Here is a 23296-nt window from a genome sequence, read left to right as displayed (position 1 = left end):
TTAAAAATCTAGCAGAAAAAGGCTTGCAAGAGCAGTGTTTGCGATGGAGAAACAAGCTGAATTTGGACAAGGAAAATGACACCCTTTAGAATCACCCTTTGTGATCTGTTGGTACTGCTTCAGCTTGGAATTGAGTTGAGTTGAATTCGGGTATTGCTCAGAAAGTGCAGCACTGACAGCACCTGAGCTGGCAGATTAAAGGACTGTGCCATACAAGCACTTATTTCACATAAGTGATGTTCATGAGCTATTTTCAAGTGTGAAAGAAGAGTCCTCTAGAAGGCAGAACCTTAGCAGTATCTCTCGCCATTTGCTGAGAGACTCCTGTCAGCTTTCATTTCCACGTCCTCATTAAACCCTCAGCTGTGCCAGGGAGAAGCACACTGCAGATATCTTCATTTCCTCAGGGAACTTGTCCAGGTATAAAATGATCTAAAAGGCAGAAAAGATTTGACTTGTAAACCACATCATTTCCAGTGTGGTGGACCACGTGCCTTCCCAGACAACTGTGCTTTCTGAAGCAAAAAGAGGAACAGGAGTCACTTGCATAAACCAATCTTCCTGCCAGGGGGAATGTTAATAAAACTGTAGTCACGCAGTTGCTGTTCAGGTATTCTGAATGCTTGTAATTTGAAAACAGGCTTAGGTTAGGAAAAAAGATGAGATTCTCTCAAAGTGGTCAGGAATTTCCTAAAACAATGTGTGTGAGGTTCTCTGCCTTTGGGTACTACAATAGCAAAGTGGTGACTAGATCATCTTTATAAGTAGTTTTTTTTTTGTTTGTTTTTGGTGTTTTTTTTTTTTTTTTGTTTGTTTTTTTTTTTTTTTTTGTAACAGGATACTGGCTTTTATTTTAAAGACAGTACTAAACTGTACTAAATAATTTCAATTTATAACTTGATATGAAACTGTACTTTACAGAAATTTGCTGTATGCTTTAAATGCTTGTCTTTTTTATCCTAGGCTGATATGTAACTTGCTCTGTGCAAAGTACTTATTGAATTGCAGGAGGTGTCTTCTGTAGAGCTTTTGTAAAGCACTAGAGGTTTGCTCTGGATGAAGCTTTTTCTCATTCATTAAAGCTTAGAGTGTGTGGGGGTACTGTACTACACATTCTGTGTGTGTATGAGAAAGTGTATTCAGCCTTCACCTGTCAGAATGATGCAATCATTTGTGAATAGCATAGGCAGCTTGCTTCATATTTTGTGCTATTCATACTCACCTGGTTTTTTCTTGCTTTTTCTATGTTTAATTTTTTTCTTTTCAATGTAGAGCTCTTTTTGATTATGACAAGACTAAAGATAGTGGCCTTCCAAGTCAAGGGTTGAACTTCAAATTTGGCGATATTCTCCATGTCATTAATGCTTCTGATGATGAATGGTGGCAAGCACGGCAGGTGACTCCAGATGGAGAAAGTGATGAAATTGGAGTTATCCCAAGCAAAAGGAGGTATGTCATACTTGATTGACTTGGAGATGTCTGCTATTAAACATCTCATCTGATTAATACGTATGTTGTATGTGCTTTTCTTTTTGTTGTGAATTCTGTACCACATCAGCCACTTGTTTGATTCTTTCTTTTTAAAGTAATCTGTAGTGAGATTCTCATTTACTTACTAAGAAGACTATTAAAACCCTATTTAGCTGTAGGAGTTGTGTGCTGAAATAAATAAAGGTGGTCCACATCCACCTTCTCTGTTTTCACTGAAAGTGATACGGGTTTAATAACATTACATGTGGGTTTAATGTCGGTTTAATAACCATTTCTGCATGAAAAGGTGCAAAGTCTGAATGAATTTTATTAAAGTCATGACACTGTCATGAATTTTTTTAAGCTAGAACCTGGAAAACTGGGAAAATCACTCTTTGGTAGCCAGATGTAGTGTAGATGAGGTTTTTGTTGGCATGCTGGAGACTCAAATAAGAGTTTAGGTGCTCTGAATCTTAATATCTGCTATTGACTGATCATTGAGGCTGTTGACTTACTGCATCATGTTTCCTCTTTTATTGAACATGTATAGCCACAAAATACTCCCAGTACTGTCACAAGTCATCACTAGAGAAATAACAGTTTTCCATTAGTAGGCTTCCATTTTCTGAATGTGTCATAAGCAATTAAATGTGTAGTACAAAAAGTACACCAATACCTGTTGTAAAAAGTGGTAACTTGAGGTTCTAGAGTTTTGCTGATTCAGACACTTTTGTTCTTTTTTTTTTTTTTTGTAGAGTTGAGAAAAAAGAGCGAGCCCGTTTGAAGACAGTGAAATTCAATTCCAAAACAAGAGGAGATAAAGGGGTGAGTTAATGAAGTGCTAATTACACCTGGCATTGTGAATGGTAACATTTTTCAGTGGCTTTTTGTGTGGAGAATCACTTTCAGATTTGAGTGAAAAGACTAAATTGTATCAAATAGAAATGAAATAATTTTGAGCACCAAAGCAGGCTTCAATTTGCCAAAACACTGCAAATTGTTTCAAGAATTAGCATAGAAATATATATTTCTTAATACTGAAATGTAGTAGGAGCTATATATCCTAACCAAGGGTTGAATAGTGCCATTTCTCACTGCTCTGCACTGTGTGTGATTCCTGTCGCAGTACATGGGGAGAAAGCAGTGAGGCCACTTAAGTAGTAATAGGAATGTTTGTAGCCAAAGTTATAGCAATTTCATAATGACACAGCAGCCAATTTTTTTTTTTTTTTTACTGTTTTGAGGGTGAGGCTTTTTTGCAATATTTTGGCTGTTCTGAAATTTGAGAAACAATTCCACAACCTTACTGTTTCTACCAGTAGTATGTGACTAGTAATTTCAAGACGTAAGCACAGGCATTTTAGATGTAAGAGTCTTCTAAAGTAATAATTTATGGTAATTTAAAAAAAATCTCAAGTGTGCTTTAAAATCCTGAGGAAGCTATTTCTTAAATGGTGATTAAATTTTAATTGCACTAATGCTGTTGCATTGGTTAGTCATTATTGTAAATCCCACAAGTGCTTTTTAGTAATTTATTTCAGTTACAATGTTTACATAACTTCAGAAATCACATATATAAAATACTAAAGCTTCAGTATTATATCCTGATAGTGTAGGACTGCAAAGTAAAAAGACTCTAAAATTCATATATACATCCCTCTGCTACATGGCAGAGGTTTCAGTTATGTATGAAATGTCATGTTTTTCCCCTGAAGTATTTGCTTAAAAGGAGATCAATATCTCTGACTACTCTCTGATTCACAATTATGGTACTGCCCTGGAGATTCACTGGGCTATTTGCAGTATTTTTCTGTTTTGGTGCAATTGTAGTTTGGTATTGGAATAAAATGTTATCAAATGACATAGTAATTTGAGTTTGCTCTTTAGAAGTCATATAAAGAGAGGCTTAAATCCTTCAGATTCTTTTCATTACATTAAGTAATTTTTCAAATGTTACCACATTCTTTGAAAGATAATTGCATGGTTTTAGAGTGTGTCTACCAATAAACTGCAAACAGTTAATTACTGATGTGTTTGAAGTAGTGTTTTGCCAAAAGCAGAGTTGGTGCACAGTCCTTGTGTACTCACAGCACCAAGGAAATGCACGGAATACTGAGTGGAAAAGCAACTACGCTTGCCATTGATGTAGAACTGCAGTTCTCTTTCCTTAGTAACATTTCATTTTGCAAACACTCACTGATCACAGTCTGTTGCTTCAGCTGTAAATGTTTTAACTTCAGAGTTTCTCTTTAAAGTATTCCTCCTGTATTTGTCGTGATGATACTTTTCCCAGTAAGCTGACTGCACTGGTCATGTCCTCATGGACCATGTGCCTTCCTGTGTCTGTGTGCACTGATACTCATAAACAGGGTGAAGGACCAATTTTATACAGTTTTTGAAAATTTCTACTTTAAGACCTTGAAGAATAACCCTAGAGATGGCTAACATCAAAATCCATGTTCCTTTCATTGTAAGGAAAGCTAAAAAAAAAAAAAAAAAAAAAAAAAAAAAAAAAAAAAAAAAAAAAAAAAGAAAGAAAGAAAAAAAGAAAAAAAAACCTGAAGCAAAAATGGTTACATTTTATTCTTGTTTGTCCCTTTCATATACACATTTATCTCGTTTTCTGTGCTGCTTCTGATTTAATATATTCCTGCTTATGATGCCTGTGAGTGATTGCCAATGGGCTTATAAAAAATTTAATGCAATTACTATGCATTTTCAACTAATAAGCAAATCCTTCCAGCTTTTCATAATCATGGTATCTTTTAAAAGTAATCTTTTGGCTAATCTTTTATGCCAAATCAGTATAATATTACTTTTATTTTCTCTTTTTTTTTGGCAATGGAACTGACTCTGACCATTATACATGCAGTATATAAAGCTTTTTATTAGCTCAGGAAGACTTGCTGTACAGAAATTTAAAATAATTATTATGAAATATTTTCAAAACTATAATGAAGAACTTGATTATGCTTTATTAAGTACAATAAATCAGCTTCTCCTTTTAACTGTACAAATGGCACACTCTCATCACCTCAGCTAAACTGAACCATTTTAGCTTTATTACATTTGCCTCCTTTTACCAAACTGGTGGACTTGTCCAAATGAAAGAATTATAGACGTGAGTCTTCTACTTTTGAATTTATGTTACAGTATTTTTCAGTATACTCAGCAAGGATCTCCTTTGGACATATTTCTTTGTTGTCCTTATTCTCTGGTTTACATTACCCTTCCTGGCTGTGAGAAATCATTTGCCATGACTTGATTTCTGTTAGAGAAGGTCAGAAGGACCATAACATAAAAATTTGCCTGTGCCAAGTATGTTTCCTGCAGGCATATGATTGCCTTGAAATATGATCTTTTGTCTATGTGTCAGGTTGGTAATTTACTAATTTTTACAGTGGAACAACAGTTTAATCGAACACAGATGCAAGGCAATTAAAGGTTTTATGGATTTCCTCCTTAGCAGAGTATTGTTATTTCCAGAGCTCAATGTCACTGATTGTGCTCCCATGGTACCATGTGCCTCTTTAACACCTTGTAATTTTAAGTATTTTTTTAAAAAAAGCATTAGTAATGAAATTATCACTGGCCGTTCAGGTATTTGCTGTTTCCAAGCACATCTCTATTAAAGATGGCCAGAAGGATTGTTAGTTGTGTAGCAGCTTTTGTGCTGCACTGTAGGAAAGGAACACAGCTATAGACATTCTCCTTAGGAAGGCCAAGTGCTGGTTTTCAATTGTACCAAAAAATGTGACCCGTCATTTAAAAAGACTTTGTCCTGTTTAACCCCTAGTTGTTACTGTAATTCATTCCATATTTAATGCTGGTAGAAAGATTAATATGCCTTCTTGCAACTGTATTGCAAATAGTAGAGGCATGTGAGCTCACATTGGCTGAAGGAAGACAATTACTTGAAAGCTAATGTGCTCCAGATTTGAGAAACAGTTGTTAATAGAATCCTGAATGCATTTTTTTTTTTTACAATACCTTTTAAAAGATGTTTCTGTGGTGTTTTTCTTATTTCCTGCTGCACATAGGCTCTGCTTAGCTTAGAAATAAATAGTTCCCTACAGCGCAGGAGAATCAAGACCAAGTTGGGTGTTTTCCTATTTTGCCATCCTTTCTATTATAGTTTTTTTCTGCAAACCAAGTGACAAAAATATGGTAAATTCCATGTCTTTGAAAAACTGGTCAAATGAGTTACTCATGCCTAAAGATGGAAGGGAATTTGTGCTGACTTAAAGTTAGCTCTATTAGCTCTGGTTCTGGGCATAATTGCATTTAAAACATTAGTGATTTACTTATACTTTAAGGCTTTTATTGACTTGGAACATCAAAGTAACGGTGCTGTAGCCACATGATGTCTTCAGCAGAAGACATGGCAGATATTACTAAAATCTGTGCTAATTGCCTATAGACATACCTCTATAGGAATGAAAATGCATTGATGGTCTCCTTTACTTGGATAGGTAGTGCAGTAATAGTCTATATTCACATGGATGTAAATGTCTATGTAAGTAACTCCAGAAATGTTTGTAGCAACTGAGATGCAGAAATTCTTCAGCAACACAAGCAGTTAATGTCAAAAGTTGCTGAACGTGATCCTTGATATACAGGGTTTTTCATGTGGTAGTTATAAGTGCACTCTTGAATAACATAATTCCCACAATAAACCAATGAAATTAGTGTGTGTCCTTTGAAAGTTAATCTTCGTATTAGGATGTAGACTGACATAAAATAGAGTAATTCCTTTCAGTGAATTTGCAGTGAATTTCAATAGTAAAACACTGATACAAGTTCTGGAGTTATTTTTTTAGTTGGTTGGTAAAACTACACAATACTTCTGATGTCCTATTATAATATCAGCTGTTTGCAAAAGCCTCAGCTTGTTTATTTATTTTTTTTATACTGTAACTTCTGAATGAGATAATATCAGTGGTTTAATAGATTTTGGGTCATTATGGCTTGACCATCTTACAGCAGCCTAGTTTTCCACTTTCTTTTAACACTCACAGCAAGCCTAAATTTGTGAAATACAGGTCAGGCTGTATAGGATGTACCAGTTTTCTCAATACTAAACATGTGAATCGTGGAGGATATGAGCAAATTCCTGATCCCAGTCTCTATTTCTAATGAGCTGAGAAGATGAGTGTTAAACTGAGATATGCACTGCATAATGTGGTTGTAGGAGTCAGCTTCCGCAGAGCTGCTGGTCTGGGCCTTTGTTCACACAGACATTAGACATCCTTTGTTTTGCCCCTCCTTCTCTTCTTCAGCAGTCATTCAATGACAAGCGTAAAAAGAACCTCTTTTCCCGAAAATTTCCCTTCTACAAGAACAAGGACCAGAGTGAGCAGGAAACCAGTGATATTGACCGTAAGTATGTGGCATTCATGGAGAGCGGAGCGCAGTAGAAGGGCCTGCTAGCCTGCACTAGGGTCTTCCCATGGAGACAGTTTCATGAGCTGCAACAGGCGGAGGAGCTCGTGGTGCCAGTGGCAAACCAGTCTACAGAACCAGTGCAAACCTTTGTCTGCTGTTAAAATAAAACTTAACGCAAGCGTTTCCCAGTTTGGGATAAACTGGGCGATACATCTGGAGGAGATAGCTGCCTTCCAGTGCTGTCAGTGATGCTTCCCTGTTTCTGAATTGGAGGAGAAAGCACGATATTCATCAAAGTATAGTGGAGCTTGCCAGTTTCTCAAATCAGTCCCTTTAGACTTTTTTCAAAGTCATTAATTCTAATTTGATTTTCCTAATGAAGAGAGGTTACTCTGATTTTTATTGTTCTTGCCAGCACTAAAAAAAAAGTATATTCTCAAAACGTAGTTGCATAAATTTGCTAATTCAGACCAGGTTCAAAACAAACTGTGTTCTCTGCCATTTGCATTACTGATTGCACTTCATGTGCTAGTCAAGTCAAATTCTATAGACTTCTTTTTCCCTGTGATGTTCTAGGAACTGTCTCCTGTCGTAGCGCCAATTTTATATATTACTGACAATTATTTTCTTTGTGATTGTCTTTTTATTGCTTGCCCTCTGGGGACTACTCTGCAGGAGGTCCCTGACGACATGGGATCAAAAGGCCTGAGTAAGTGATCAAAATACTCCCAAGTTATTTTAACCTCCATCTGAAAAATTACTACTTTTTTTTTTTTTTTGACAGATCTCTTTGAGATTGGTGCTCTACTGGCATAAGGAGGTTGACTAAAACTGGGTCATAAGCTTTTCCTAGTTTATCATCTTTTGGAGTTTTTGCTTTCAGGAACATGTAAAGTTTATGTGACTGTCACCTTAGATTTCTTTTGTTGTTTCCAGAAACTTACCAGTGCTTTCTTGTTTGTCCTCAACAGTACTGTGTGTTTAATTTGGTGATTTTTTTTAATGTTACTTATATCCTGTCTTTGTATTTTTATTTTTTTTTTTAATAACCTTATGGCTTTATACAGTAAAAGTACAACCATTGCCGTGCTACTTTAACTAGTAACAGTTTTCACTCCTCTCTTTAGGCGACTGATGTTTACAGCTACTTAAAGCAAACAAAACTTTCCCTTAACAAATGCCATGAGAGTTTTTCTGTCTGACTTGAACACTTATGATACTTTTAGACCAGGGGGAGGGCTCATAGGGGTAACTTGAAGCATTTCTTGTATTTCTGTTGGAATCCAGTAAGATTCAAAAGTTGCTGCAAACTCTTAGCAGATCCATTTGTGTGTACACATCCCACCAGTAAATGTATTAAAATGACAAATAAAAAAAAGCCAAGACCTTGCTTTTACACAGATACTAAATACATAGACTGTTGGGCACTTATGCAATAGGACAAGGAGTCTCTAAAGGGATGTGACTAAGGGTCATTAAGGGCAGCATTTCTTCCCAAGGCATAACTGTAAGGCACAGTGTTTGTGAAATTGCTTGTAAGGGCCAATGTACTTCTGTATCTGTCCTCAATCGTGAAGTAGAAATTCTAGTAGCTGTAACATTGATTTTTCAGTTCTGAAATGGCTACTTTCAGAGAAATTCTTGGTCTAGACCAGAAGACTTTAGCAACCTTTATGGCCTTCTGGTTTAGAATGTAAGATCAGAAGCAGCCTTTATGGCCTTACGATCATACCCAGTAACATGGTCCAGAAATATCTCTAGATGATTCTGTTCTATGAACAGTTGGTTTCTTGTCTGTTTTTCAGCACAGACTTTTTAAAACCACCTTACCACACTCAGTGCAAGTTGTGTCCCATGCTACACTGCATTTCCTCTAATATAATCCAGTATTTTCTTTACAAGAAACTAAAAGTAATCAATAAATTTCCTGCGTAAAAGCTGAAATGCATAATCCCAAGATTTTTACACAATAAAATTCATCCTGAAGCGAAAACTTAAAATTGTAGGGTTACATGTGATATATGAATTAGTGTACCTTTTGTAATTTTATTTTATGTGCTATTTAATGTTTTTCTTTTTATTAACATCAATTCCTTTCATATGAAATTAAGCTTGATCCTGAGAGCTATGAGAAGTACGTTAAAACTTTTGTATGCAGTATGTATTGATTTCAGCACTTTGATATGAGTATTGTCTTCCATCTGGATTATTTTTTGTCAATTTTCTTTCTGTTTGACTCATGCCATTGGTGTATGTTCCTTATTTTTTCCCATTGTGTTGCAATTTCAGAGCATGTAACCTCTAATGCCAGCGATAGTGAAAGTAGTTACCGTAAGTGTTTTTAAGTTTTTTTGTTTATTCAGAGCCTTTGTTTTGTAGCTCTTTCTTTGGTTTTGTCCATCTGTCTTTTCTGGGTATTTACATGTTAAATAGAACTTCCCAGTCAGCTTCAGGTGAAACCTGTATTTGTGTATTTGGTGGAGTACTGCAAATTGTTCCATGTCTTTGTTTTTAAAAAACTCCCTAGAACAACTGCAAACCTCCTTTATGGATATTTTATTGTTGTCTGTGATTTTCTTAGATCAGCTTAAATTGAATCTACTAATTTTTAAAAAAAAATTATACAAGCTAGCTAGACTTGTTAAATTTAAATGTAAATTTAATGCTGGGAAATATAATTATATGTAACTGAGCCTTAATACTGGAAGTGTAACCAAACTGTGTAATCTGTTAAATAATGCCATAAATATCTAAAGTTTTCACAACTGATACTCAGATTTAATATGTATATACTTGAATGAAAGTACAGATAAGCAAACATGTATTTACCCTTGCTTTCAGCTCATTTATTTTGTCAAGTGCGGGTGCTTAGTATGAACTGTCTTCAAAGCATACGACACACATTCAGTGCTGGAGTCAGTTTTGAGAAATCAGCATGCTGGTTCTCTCTCTCTGAAGACATAGTCTTCTGAATACCACACTCAGTTTGCTTTTACCACTAGCATAAGCTGCAGTAGTGTTTACTATTACCCAAGCTGCAGTAGCACTCCGTGTCCATGGTGGGTGATAGGCTGCATGGTGCTACTCTACTGTGCTTTGACATGTCTTAAACCAGAGCAAGATCTTGAATCCCACTGTTCATTTCCAGTGAACAGTTCCCAGTAAGGTTGCAGTCTAGACCTGGAAGCCACAATAGAGCAGAGCAGAACAGTAGGAAAGTGGAGGCTTTGAAGAGAAACGTGAAAAGAAGGAACAGTGAAAGTCATGCAGTGGTTCACTGCTGAGCTCATGGTTGCCTGCTGTGTAATGGGCACTACAGACATACATAATTCATGTCAGGATATTAAGGAAGGTGGTTCATTAACAGATATATTTGTTTGGCTGTAGATCTTTTCAGAGGTGATGAGCCACATATTTTCTTCTAGATGATGACACTGAAGGAGAGAATGTATATACATGTGTGCAAAATGCTGGTGGTGCAGACTGTAATTGAAAAGAAACCAATTGAGGGAGGCATCTGTGTTCCCTGAGAATAACACAGAATTGAGCACATATGGAAGTTGCCTTTGAAAATCAGAAATCTTGATTGTTTTTAATGACACACCATTAAAACTATCTAACCATGTCTGTTTCTTCTTAAATTTGCTGCTTCCCTCTCTTCCCTCACTTCCAAGGTTTTTCTGAGAGCTTGCTTTATTTACATTTAAAGCTCATTATTGGTACTATTAGTTGGTTTTTTACTTTACTATTACTTGAGAAGCCATGATTTTATTATGAATGTCATGGATTTGTTTACTCGGTGTGTAATTCTGAGCGCTTTTTATTAAAATATTCTTTTAATTTCTTCTTACTGCTGTCTAATATGAAAGTTATCTTGATTACAGATGAGTACGGTTGTTCAAAAGGTTCATTCTATTAATATTGATTTTTCCAAAGTATTGAAAAGCAGTGACAATATATACTTTTTGCCCTCAACCAGGGGATGCTTTTTACTGGTTCTTGTCTCGTTAGTAGTTTGCATAACTACTCTTTGACCTTATGGCAATGTGACTTCTCCAAAGAAGTATCTAATTCTATGTGAGCTGGATCTTTCATAGATGAGTTGATAGTTGGTAATTCCTCTCCCTATTCCTCTCCCTAGCATAAAAAGGGTTCTGAAAGTATATACTGTCCTTCTAAAATCCATTTGCATGAGTAACTTTTTGAGATATAAAATGTACAGGTTGCATGGTTTTGTGTCTGTCTTAAGGTATTCCTCACTTGCAACAATTTAGGAAATGGAAGTCTTCATGTATTGCTGTAGGACAGTTTGAGTGCACATTTATTGCAAAATAAGAGAAATATTTCTGTTAGGGAAATGATAATATTTAGATTTAAAATATCAGTGGCATTTGCTTTGAAATATAGAGTAGAGATATAGAGGCACTATATGCATTTATAAAAGCCTTCATCTGCCTTCTGTTTCTAAATAAACTGTGGTGTAGCCTTGGTGTGTTCCTTAGTCTTTTTTAAATATGGCTTATGAACATCAAAGAGTGTTCCAAAGTTAGACAAGTGGAATATTGGAGGACTCTATTGTCTTCAGTTCAAAGCAGTGTCATGTAATTTGAGCTTGTGTCTTCAGAATTATAAATTCTCTGCTGTCACAGTTAATTTTTAGTTATTTCATTAAAAGCAATTTTACTCAGAGATATCATGTTAGACTAGAAGTAATGTTTTAGAGAGATGGCAACTGAGGTATATTTCAAATGCTTTCACTAACATTTAAAAAGCCTACAGCTGTCAAAATTCAAGATTCAGTTATTTTAGTTTCATTCACTGCTAATGTGCTTCCTGGAGCTGAGAACAATCCAAAGCATTCTTTGCTTTCAACTTTGTCTTTAAAAATTAATTGATAAAATAGTAGTTATTTAGTATATAAAGTCGTAGCTTTTTTGGTAGAACCAGAGTGGCTGAAAACATTTGTGTAAATGCCAACTCACAGTAAAGTTAATGAAAGATCTGTACACCTTGACATACGTGGCTGCCAGCCATGTATAAATCTGGAGAAATGTTACTGTAAATGCTGGCTGCAGGCTACGGAGAGCATTCCTGATGGGTGGCATTGCTCTAGCAGTGAATGACAGCACGCATGCATTGCATTGCATCCAGGACACATGGGGAACAGCGCCTCAGCAATGCCTGGAAATTCCTGTGCTTGATGTCAGCTTGACATGCCAGCGTTACACCAGGAGCTTCTCTCTACTGTATGTGTCTTATGCTTTAAAGCTCAGTGTGTGGCTCAGCTGTGTGAGTTTATAATGCATCGCTCTCAAAAGGTGTCCCTCATCAGTGCCATTGTAATGCATATTGCTGAGCAGTGTCTGCATCATCATAGTCCATGGAATGACTCAGTTGAAATGTGCGGCTTTAGGAAAAAATACATTCAAGTGTCTTTGCCTTTACATTTTAGGTGGCCAGGAGGAATATGTGTTGTCATATGAACCGGTCAATCAACAAGAAGGTTTGTAGATCTCACTCAGTATAAAATAATCTGAATTGTTAGAATGCTTCACATGCCCTTTATGTACTAAGCATCATGATAAACTTCTTCACCCTTTTTAACTTTCACCTTACTGTTATTCAAATGAATAAATCATAAAGGCATAAATTATTTAATAAAACCTCTAAATTATTTAGTGCAGAATCCAAAGGAGTGCTACTTCAGTAATTTCTTGTGTGGTTTATATTGTGAAAGGAAAATATAGTATACATAACAGTTTCATCAGTAAGAACCTCATAAGTTGTAGTTTTCTTCTGTTTCATATTGCTTTAGCATTCTAACTGTTTTTGTCACAGCAAAAAGTGTGTGAATAGACTGTTTCTCTATTTACCAACTTCAGTTGAAATGTCTCTAAATAGTCTCCAATTTCCAATTAGTATGTTTTTTTTTTTTAGTGTGGCTAATTTGGTCAATATTGGCCAAGAGATTTTTGTCCAGGAAAAAAAATGTAAAATTTAGTGAAATGGAAATCAATAGGAGAAAATATTTTCTCACACTTGAATTTAAAAAATTGCTTTTTACTGATTTCCAGTGGAATGTTTTTGTGTCTTTTCACCTTGGTCTTGATTGTAAATCACTGTGTGAATATATACACAGAATTTTTAGTGTTCCAAATCACTAGCAGAGATGCTTAACAGTTCATTTACATCATTTGATACATAGCTCATATACATGTAAATTATTTTAATGAAAGGAAAGTTGTTTGGGAATTCTTACTTCTTACCTATCAAATAAGGTGGTGGTCTCAGTAAATATACATCGTGTATTAACAGGAATTTTGGGTGCCAAGATTTCATGTCTGGTTTCCTGCAGTGAGGGGTGTGGCCAGGTTGTTTTTAGCAGCACTGTGGCACATTCATCTCTATAGACTTCCCACTGTGACTCGATGATCATGGCACAATTTATCAGGAATCTTCCAGAAGTAGTAAAAATTGTTATACGAGGCCAACAGAGACTGCGTTATTTATATAATATAATTTGAAATATTGTAAGATGACAAATAAAATTATGGATGAGAAATGCTTGAATTAAGACTCTACTGAAATTGGGAATTTGTAGCCTCCTTTGATGTAAAGCAACTTATGTCTAAAGTAGGAAACTGGAGTTTGTCACCCTCACAGGAGCAGCTGCTGGTCTGTGTGTGCCCACTCACCAGAGTGGTTCACAAAGGGAGAAACAGCAAAGATATTTGTAATTTAATTAATAAGTTAATAGAGACTGGATTCAAGACATTCCTCTTATGAATATAGTAATGTCGTGGAAAGGAAATGGCTCTGAATCAAATTAAAATATATTTTATAGGCCAGACTTTTAATTAATTGCTGCTTATTTGTGCAGCTTGAACATAAAATTAAAATTTGTACTGCTGAAATTACATGATCATGACAACATACTTAGGGCATTATTGTCTTAATGGTTCTTACAGTGTGATTACACATAATCTACTTAAACTTAATTTGCAACCAAACCCCCTTTATTAGAAATAATTAAACTACTTTTAAAAGGTTCTACACTTAATTTTGTAAGGGTGTTAATAGTTACAGAAACTTTATATATTTATATTTGAGTCATTTTGTATGTGAGTGCTTAATTGTGGCCTTAGAGGAAAAGGAGCTTCTCCCAACACAGACACAGAATTTTATGAACTGTGCTGCTCCTTAGTTGCCTCTCTGAATTAAAAAGATTTTCAAACCTCCCCACTTTCCTTTTTCTTTCAGAATTTAGGACTTTAGTTTGTCAGAAGGTTTTTTTTCCCCCAAAAGGCTTTATAATTTAAGACTCATTTTCAATCACTGAGACTGGGGATTTGAGAGTGAAGGTCTAACATCTTACTGTGACTATGGTATTAACTGATTGATGTTCTTGAACACATTTTTATTCTCTTTAGCAGTGCATATTCTTCTGAGTATTAACATCATTGCTATGTGAGAAAGTTTATTTTGACAAACCCTTAAAAGTTAGCAGTTGTATGAACTATAACTGACATTCCTTTATGTTTAATAGTCAGTTACACTCGACCTGTGATTGTTTTGGGACCCATGAAAGACAGAATAAATGATGACCTGATCTCAGAATTTCCAGACAAATTTGGCTCATGTGTTCCACGTAAGTCTCAGCAAATACTAAAGCAATTTCATGTGATATTTTTTATCTTAATTTTTTTTAGGCATCCACTGTATTTGGGTTAAAAAACGTTTTAAATAATGTTTAAACTCTATAGACCTATCTTAATATTGTCCATCTCTTTGTGACAACTTTGCAGCATAAATGGGAGACTTTCTGGCTATTATAGGGAAAGAAAGTCACTGGGATTTTTTTGCTTTAAAATCTACTTGTTTATATTTAAAGATACTACTAGACCAAAACGAGATTATGAAGTGGATGGACGTGATTACCATTTTGTCACTTCTCGAGAGCAAATGGAGAAGGATATTCAGGATCACAAATTCATTGAAGCTGGCCAGTATAATAATCATCTTTATGGAACAAGTGTCCAATCAGTGCGAGAAGTAGCAGAAAAGGTAAATCAGTGCCACTTGCTTTCATTTATTGAGATGATTATATGCCTGTGCTGACAGGGAAAAAGAGAAGAATGGCAAGAAGCCATTAGGAACATTCTGACTTTGAAAGGAATTTGTATAAAACTAGAAACAAAGTGTTTTGTCACAGATGCATTTAGGGAAATAATGAAAGCATCATGATTAAATTGTGGGAAAAGGGCATCCGTAATGTGCCCTCTCATTTAAACAGAATATAGAAGAAATAAGTGGAATTATTGGCTAATTAGCCTAGCTCACATACACAGATCATTAGTTTAAATTAGTGGTGGTGGAGTTAATTAATATCATGATCCTTTTGACACAGACCTGTGCATAGGAAAACTTGCAAAAATGTTATACTTTGTGCTCCTTATGGTTTTGCCAAACAAAGGGAAGAGAGTTTATGTAAAGAATTCAATTTTAGAAGTATTTTTTTTCCATAACTGACCCTGTATTTTGAAGACTGACCTTACTGTTTCTATCCTGCAGCAATTTGAATTAACTATTTCTTGCAAATTCTAAATATTTCTAAAGTCTTACTGAAATTGACTTGATCTGTCTGGGAAAAATAAAAAAAGGTGGAAAAAGCAAGTGTATTTCTGAGAGTAAGGTGTTTGTCTTAAAGAAAATATTTTGGTGAAAGTTTTTGCAAATGTTCCATGTTGAGTTGATGAGTGTTGTTTTGCTGCTTATAAGTGCAGTGCATTTACGGTAGCCAATGTTACCTGATCTCTGTGAGAGAAGGACCAGCTATTTTCTAGGTGGGAAGTGACAAGTGTGGGCACTGTCAGTCTGGACGTGCAGAGGGTAAGTGTGGGCAGTAACCCATGTGCTGTAGTTTAGTCCTCTGGAAAACTCTGTAGACCATTTTGACCAAATGGGTGAGTATTGCTATTTCTGGCAACTGAATTTACTGGAAGCAAAAGCAGGGCAAACATGGTGAGATTCTGTGGGTAATGTGATGTTTTCTTCTCCGTATGGAATGGAACCTGGCCCTGTGGGATATAGTGAGAAAAGGAAAGAAAAGAATATTAATTACAGAATTGTTCAAGTAAATGAACAGTACTTTGTATGGGAGGCTGAACAAAGCTGTGAAACTATCATATGTGGTTAAATGACAAAATTATTGAACAGCTTAAGCATTATAAATCTGTTGGCAGTTGCTTTACTTGGTACCACAAATACAATCCTTCAGTTCCATCCTGGATCTGAAATTGGGTCTGTTCTTTTGTCCATCTGTTGGGATTAGTAAGGTACAAAATTGCTATGAATCTTTCATAAATGGACATGAAGAACAAAGTATTACCAGATGTCTCCATGCAGTTAAATCTCTTGCACAGGCACTATGGGACTGTGGGTAGATGCAGCAATTTCTCAGTTGCAGCTAGCATTATTTTTCTGGGAAACAATAGCCTATCCTTCAGAACTTTGCTTCAAAATCATGCCAGAGCTGCAAACTGGTTGACCTGGAGCTACTCCCATCCTCGTATTCTTTTCCATCTTGCAGAAAAGATGAGCCTTTTCAGTGGGTTTTATTGCTGGGATACAAAAGATGATTTCCAAGTTTTCTATGATCTGTTTAGGAGGAGACAGAAGTGACTGCTATTACCCCAAAAGACCCAGAAACAGTATTCTTAAAATAGCCTTCAGTTGTGTTCATTTGCCCATGCTTCCAGCTGATCCCTGTCTCTCTCATTTCCTTACCCACAATGGACACAGCTAAAGATGCTTTCTGATGTCATTGTTCAGTTACAGAAGGCTGCTGTGCTGTGCTTTTCAATGAGATGCAGTGCAAGTAAGGAGCTAAAAACTATAAAATTATATTCTAAATGCACTGTGCAAAGAGCAAAACAGCTTCCCTGGATGAAAATATGATTGTAACACTATGTACTTGTTTCTTTTCCTTGTCTTTCAAATCTTCACCTGAAAAAAATTTTCATATCCTCTTTCCTTTGGAATCATCAGCAGTTTGCAAATCTCTGTGTCTCGAGGCCACAGTTAATGTACATTCATTGGTGATTTGGAATAAACTGTCACAGTTATATCACATAAGGTGCTGGCTCTCTAGCCCTGCACCCTTTGGCTCCTGGCATAAGTTGTTGGGCCAAACAGAGCAAATAGTGTTTTATCTGAAAAAGAAAAAAAGCACCAACTAGTGCTCTTAATTCTCAGTTCTCAGAGCATGTGCCACATTTAAAGACGTGGACAGATCAGCAAGTGTAAAATACACTGCTAGAACATACAGACACCTTTTTTAAATGTTACCAGGGCATCCAGACCCATGGACTGGATTAGGGAAAGAGCTATCATCGACTGAAAGCAAACAGACATATATTTTGTTCGTGTAGGAAGAACATTTCTCTTTAAAAATATCTGAAATAAAATTCTGATTTTGTTGGGGAGGAGATCAAGTGTAAATGATCCTAGTTATTTCTTCTGCCAGGAAGCAGAAGCACATCAGTAATTTCAGACATTCCTCCAGGAATGATCTCCCAGGAGTTCAGGAATGGTGTTTTATGATATGAGTAACCTTTGGTTATGTGGTACTTCTGGGTTTGTATCCTGGCTCACAGATTTCTTCAATTCACATTGGTCTCTTGCTAAAGAAAAAGCTTTTCTTAATGTAGTCACCTGAGAGGGGTTTTCTGTTCCTCTTCCCCTGTACCCTTCTGAAGTGAAGGTATGCAAAATTAATCCTATGCTGCTCAGAAAGGAAAGAAAATAGAAATGTGTGAAGTGGAAATGAGTATATCTGAGATGAAAGGAGCTGAGATGAAGCTGGAAAATTCTTTATAGTGGGAGAATAGAGCTGGGGAGGAAAGCAGCATTACCACACAGTCTTCCAGCTGCCCAAGGAACAGTTAAGTTATATTTGTTTCTCAAGAGATGAATGATAAATCAACGCAAATAAATTGCATTCACCATCTCCAATTTGGTATTTCTACTGGCTGGTACTTGGGACAGGAGAAGGTTTGTGTGCAGTTTCACCTGAATATGGTGGCATATTTCCCTGCCAGCAGGGGTGGGCACTCCCTCAGGTATGCCAGTTAAGTCCTCTGGCTTCTCTCTAAACTGCATCTGTGACATGGCCACAGCCCGAAAGCATCCTCAAATTAGTACCAAAACAAAGCAAAGTAGAAAATTTTGGTGATGTGGTTGAAGTCCAGCTATTTCACGATACGATTCTGCATTGCTGATTGGGCTGCAGCCTGTGATGAAAGGAAGGAAGAAGGGTCAGGGACACCTGAAATGATGTGTGATCCAGCAGAGGAGACTGGGGGACCTTGTGCCTAAGTGATGAAATCACAGTATCACTGATGCAAATACTCTGCTTTTGTTGGTTTCAGTGGAGACATGTTTTCTGTTCTAAATTATTATACTATGCTACTTGTGACTTAAGGAGAATGGCACTAAGCAAAGTTTCTCTCTCACTTTTTAGGGTAAACATTGCATTCTTGATGTTTCTGGTAATGCGATCAAAAGGTTGCAGATTGCCCAGCTGTACCCAATCTCCATTTTTATTAAACCCAAAACAGTGGAAAATATCATGTGAGTAAAAGTAAAGTACCTCAGGCTAAATCGTTTGAGACTGTTGTATTTGAAGAGCCAACTGCAAGGTCCATGCAGACAATTGTAATGTTTGCATTTCAAATAATATTTAATTCTCTGAGTTTAATTTTTAGGGACTTTAAGATGGGGCTTCTAATCCAAATTATGAAAATGAATGTCATTGTGTTAAATTCTGTGCAGCATAAAGCCAGAACAGCTCATTTCCACTACAGTCTTTGCTTTGCGTCTTTAGGATTTAATCATTTCATTAGACTTAATACTGAAACAACAGTTTAACTCCTAAAGGCTCCAAGTATTTGGTAGTGGTTGAAAAAAGGTATAATGTTTTCACTTTCAGGGAAATGAATAAACGCTTAACAGAAGAGCAAGCCAGGAAGACATTTGAGAGAGCCACGAAACTGGAGCAAGAATTTACTGAACACTTCACAGGTGCGTTTTGCTCGTGACTGCTCACTTGCCAGAGTTGAAATTGTATTGCTTGCTGTAAAAATATTACTTGCCAAACTACTGAGATAGTGAGCTTTGTTTTCCAAATGATCTGTGATTACTTTGAGGTACAGTGCCATCTTAGTATCTCCACACTGATTTCACTTTGATAAAATTTACTGGGAGCTTAATTTAGGTTTAAAAGCTCTTAAGATTTTCTGTCTTTTTCCTGGGTATTGAAATGTAGATGTTTCTTTTGTCAGTGTCTTGTACACTTAAAGCTTTAACTTGCAGACCTGAAATTGGTCAGCAAAGCTGCTTGGAGGAAATGGTTAATTACCTTTTTTTTTTTTTTTTTTTTCCTAATTGGGAAGATGATCAAGCATAATGGTAAATGAAGCCTCTGAAAATTACAGCATTATGGTACTTAGGAATCAAATCTGTGCATGCCAAGGACCTCACTGTAACAGCAAGGGATGGGCTGCACTCACTCAGACTGTGCTCATTCTTTGCGTTGTGGCTTCTGACATGGGAGGTTGGTCAAGTCATGACTTTCAGGAGCCCAGAAATGAACCCTTCCTTTTCCTCCTCTGACAGACAATTGCTCCTTTCCTTTCCCTTATGTTCTCTTTTGCAGTGTTTTCACGTTTGCTGCCCCATGCACATATTTTCTGTGACATGACTTTTGCCCAGTTCTTCTCCCACATCTTATGTGGGCAGAGCTGTGACTGCAGCAGTCTGCTCCAGCTGGGCAGAGACACAGCACGGGGTGGTGCCTTCACAGAGGAGGAAGATGGAGGAACCAGTAAATTCCCTGCCCAGTCTTGTTCTCTGCATTTTGTGCTACACAGTTGTCAGTTTACCCCAAGACTGTACCTTGCTCTTCCCATAGCTCTTTATCTGTCTGCATCCAGAAAGTCATGCTACTCTCAACATATCTTGAAAATTTCTCCTATTGTAGAGTCCCTTACCAAACAGCTTGCAAATGTGTCCAGTTTGTTGTTCAGAAAATGAATGAGTTTATTTTAATCATTATCAATTACTAGTTAGTAGCTGGTATTACCCCGGGCTGTCTCAGGGCATTATATAGGACACTTTGCCAAGAAATTACGGGACATAAATTATGATGTTTCAAAAATCTAAAAGATTTTTGAGTGCTCAAGTGTTTAGATCCATGATTTTTTTCCATAGTATAAGGCTTCTCGACAAAGGAAGATGGTCAGACTTCTCTTCTTGATAATCCTGTTCAATGCAGAAATTCTTTTCTGGATCTATTTCAGATACTTTAAACCATTACAGATCCCAATTACAACGCCTATGTGAGTCAGGTGATAAAACTGAAAGTGTGTTCCTTAATCTGTTGGAAAATACCACATCATGTGTGGTAACTGAAACCAACTTCATCAGGAGGTCCTGTTCCCACAGACTTAAACTTTACACTGTAGCACATGGAAAACACAACCTCCTTCAGCTTTGGGGTTACTGAGGTTTGGGAGATGTATGGTTGAACTTAGCTGGAGAGAAGATGCTGAAGCTTATGGCCTATCTGCCTTTCAAAAGACAGAAATTCTTTGTAATGCAGACAAAAAGACATAATTCTTTGTAATGCTCTGTTGTGTTGTGAACATTACACCTGGCCTCTAACAATGGAGCAGCCTCCTCCTGCAGGCAGTGCAGCATCGGGCTGCAGATGAGGAGAAGGTTTTTAAGAGATAAGAATGGAATGGTAAGAATACAAGGGAACTAATTTGCATGAAAGCAAAGCTCAGAAGCAGCAGTATTCTATTAATGCATAGAAGAGAGAGTCTGACCTGCCTCCAAAACTGTCTTTCATGCTAAACTTTACTTCTTTTATTATTGACACTGAGATTGTAACACTAATTAAAAAGAAGTTGCTGTCTCACGGTGATTGCTTTTCCAGGCTGAAGTGTTGGAAAGAACAGCCCAAACTTCATCTTCATTTACACCACACCATACTTTATTCTGATATGTCAGAACATATTCATATTGGGTCATTTCTAATTAATTTCTAGCCCTGGCAAAAATACATCAACTAACAAGATAGGAATGAGTATAGAATTGCACTTTAACTGTATAAGGAAGCCTCTTGTCTATAAACCTTGAATCTGTTGTCTAGACAACAAACTCCATGAGTTCCTCCTCTTTTTAGCCAAAAGCAAAGGTAAATCCAGGTAGACATCTCAAGGTCAGCCTGCCTTGCTGTGCAGCTTCAGGACTGAGCTGAGGAGTTCACCAGCCTGTGAGGACACAGCTCTGCACTGTCTTGCTTTGTGTTGGAAACACAAATGAAAGTTGTGCCAGAAAGAATACTAGAGGATGTGAATTGACTCAGGCAAATTGGAACATGTGACTAGGAAAAGGTTAAAAAATTGATCAGTTGTGTGTATGTACTTGGTAGGACAATGGAAGCCACTTCCTGTCCCCAAGGAAGGGCTTTGACACGGAAAACTGTGTCCTGCAGTACCACTCTGTGCCTCACTCCAGCACAGAAACCAGGAATGTCTGTTCCTTCAGTCCCAAATCCTCCTGCCACTCTGAGGGGAAGGAGCAGCCTGGTTTCTGCACACAACGAGGAGGGATGATTGCTGATTGCCACATTATGTTTTGCAGCTATTGTCCAGGGAGACACTCTGGAAGAAATCTACAACCAAGTGAAACAGATCATAGAGGAACAGTCTGGTCCTTACATCTGGGTTCCAGCAAAGGAAAAATTATGAAAACAGATTTTTATTTTTCATTTTCTAACTGACATCACCTACTACATCTGACGACTCTTAAGCCCTTCCGGTGGAGCCTGCCTCTAGCTCTTTCCAGCGTGGTTCATACCCTAACCATCACATTCTGCAGTTCCCATAATGCTTTACATTTGGTGTCTCTCTTAGTTTAAATAATTTGTATTATTGTGTGTTGTTGGTTTGCCATTTTTCAAACATGACAGTGGAATGGCCTGACCAGCTATTAGTTTAGGGTGGGGGTGGGAGGGAATTGCTTGGTAAAATTCCTTAATGTTTAAGGGAAAGTAACTTTCAAAGATTTTTCAAAAAAGCTTTATAAACATTCTTTTAAAATTTCATAACAATTGAAAGAAAAGTTGTATTCAAGGAAGTTGTAAATTATAAGTAACTTTGCACGCTTAACTTTAATAGCATGGTTCGGTCAGGGCAATCAATTTCAGGTTTTATTTTCTGAGTTCAATCCTATTGTCATGATATCTTTTTTTCCTTTCCAGGCAGTTAGAAAGAAACTTTCAAATTTTGAGTTAGCATTTTCATTAAGTCCCATTACTACTCCTAAAGGGATATTCATTTTCATAATTTCATAGGGATATTCTTATAATCTATTTTTTCATTTTTTGCCAATAAAATTGCTAGGGACAAAGATGTGTAATGTTTTTAATCTTCCTCATGAAACACTATTTATAGTGTGTTACAGAAATTCTTTATAGATAATGGTCATCACACTTTTTGAGCCTAAAAACATGTTTAGGTGCTAGGAAATCTTGTATTTTTCAGAGGAATGCCAAATTTACATTGGCAGTAATTCAGAAAACAGCTGCAGAGATGGTCACTAGGGCAATGAGAGAATGATTCATAGCCTAAAAATGTGTGTGTTCTTAGGGGTCAGATTTTAATGAATATTTTACCCACAATAACTGCCTATTTTGTTATAATAAATATATATATATTAAACTTTCTTTAACTAAACTCTGTAACTATGGGAATTATTTTCTTTACATAGTTGCGCACACGTATAAATATATATATATAAAATATATATTTTTCTTTTACCACCTACTCCTAGCTTTTTGTTTTGAATAAAAATAAAAAATCAAATTAGAATTTACCTTCCTTAATCATGGAAAAATCAAATGGGCTGTGATGGCTGGGCATGAAGTCCAGGGAATATTAGTACAAGAAAAAATACATGCAGGTTCTCCTCTTTTCTACGCAATTCCGGGTGTTTGTCTTCCCCTGTCCCCTTTGTAATATGCATGTCTTAACCAAAGGGAGAATTCAGAGTCAACAATATATTTTTTTTTTCCGTTTGTGTTTGTCTCGAATTGCACAGGCACAAGATCTTCCATTTGCAATGCACAAACTTCTGTGCTGAATGTTATGAATACGTTGTACCAGAACCTTCAATAATGAAATTCTCTAATTCCCGTATTATTTGGTACCTGCCATTGCTTGTTTGCAGCTGATTGTTTCTGAGAGGGATGTACTTATGGCAGTTGTGGGGCAGTCACACAACCAAATCAACTTTGGTTTGTAATGAATTATCAACACTATCCATTCCATTTGTTAGAAAGAGGAGAACAGCTAATAAACTTTATTGTACAATA

The 23296-nt window shown here is 36.5% G+C and overlaps 1 protein-coding gene across 14 annotated transcripts in view; it reads left to right on the top strand.

Annotated features, from left to right (window-relative positions):
* The window catches only part of DLG1 (discs large MAGUK scaffold protein 1), a 145014-nt gene extending 121718 nt beyond the window's left edge, over positions 1-23296 (top strand). For 3 of the 14 annotated variants that reach the window (XM_066326387.1, XM_066326381.1, XM_066326391.1), the window contains 10 exons: positions 1273-1449; positions 2226-2295; positions 6750-6849; positions 9145-9186; positions 12308-12358; positions 14402-14503; positions 14747-14919; positions 18377-18486; positions 18845-18936; positions 21565-23296. In XM_066326387.1, the coding sequence (XP_066182484.1) occupies positions 1273-1449; positions 2226-2295; positions 6750-6849; positions 9145-9186; positions 12308-12358; positions 14402-14503; positions 14747-14919; positions 18377-18486; positions 18845-18936; positions 21565-21671 (1024 nt within the window). In that variant the 3' untranslated portion in view covers positions 21672-23296. Of the gene's footprint in view, positions 1-1272; positions 1450-2225; positions 2296-6749; positions 6850-7530; positions 7565-9144; positions 9187-10724; positions 10761-12307; positions 12359-14401; positions 14504-14746; positions 14920-18376; positions 18487-18844; positions 18937-21564 lie in introns of all 14 variants that reach the window. The other 11 variants (XM_066326390.1, XM_066326385.1, XM_066326388.1 and 8 more) reach the window with 8 other exon arrangements.

The sequence above is a fragment of the Sylvia atricapilla genome, chromosome 10 (assembly GCF_009819655.1).
Source record: "Sylvia atricapilla isolate bSylAtr1 chromosome 10, bSylAtr1.pri, whole genome shotgun sequence".
Classification (NCBI taxonomy): Eukaryota; Metazoa; Chordata; class Aves; order Passeriformes; family Sylviidae; genus Sylvia; species Sylvia atricapilla.
Note: the sequence above shows the minus strand (reverse complement) of the source record. Positions and strands in the feature narration are given on the sequence as shown.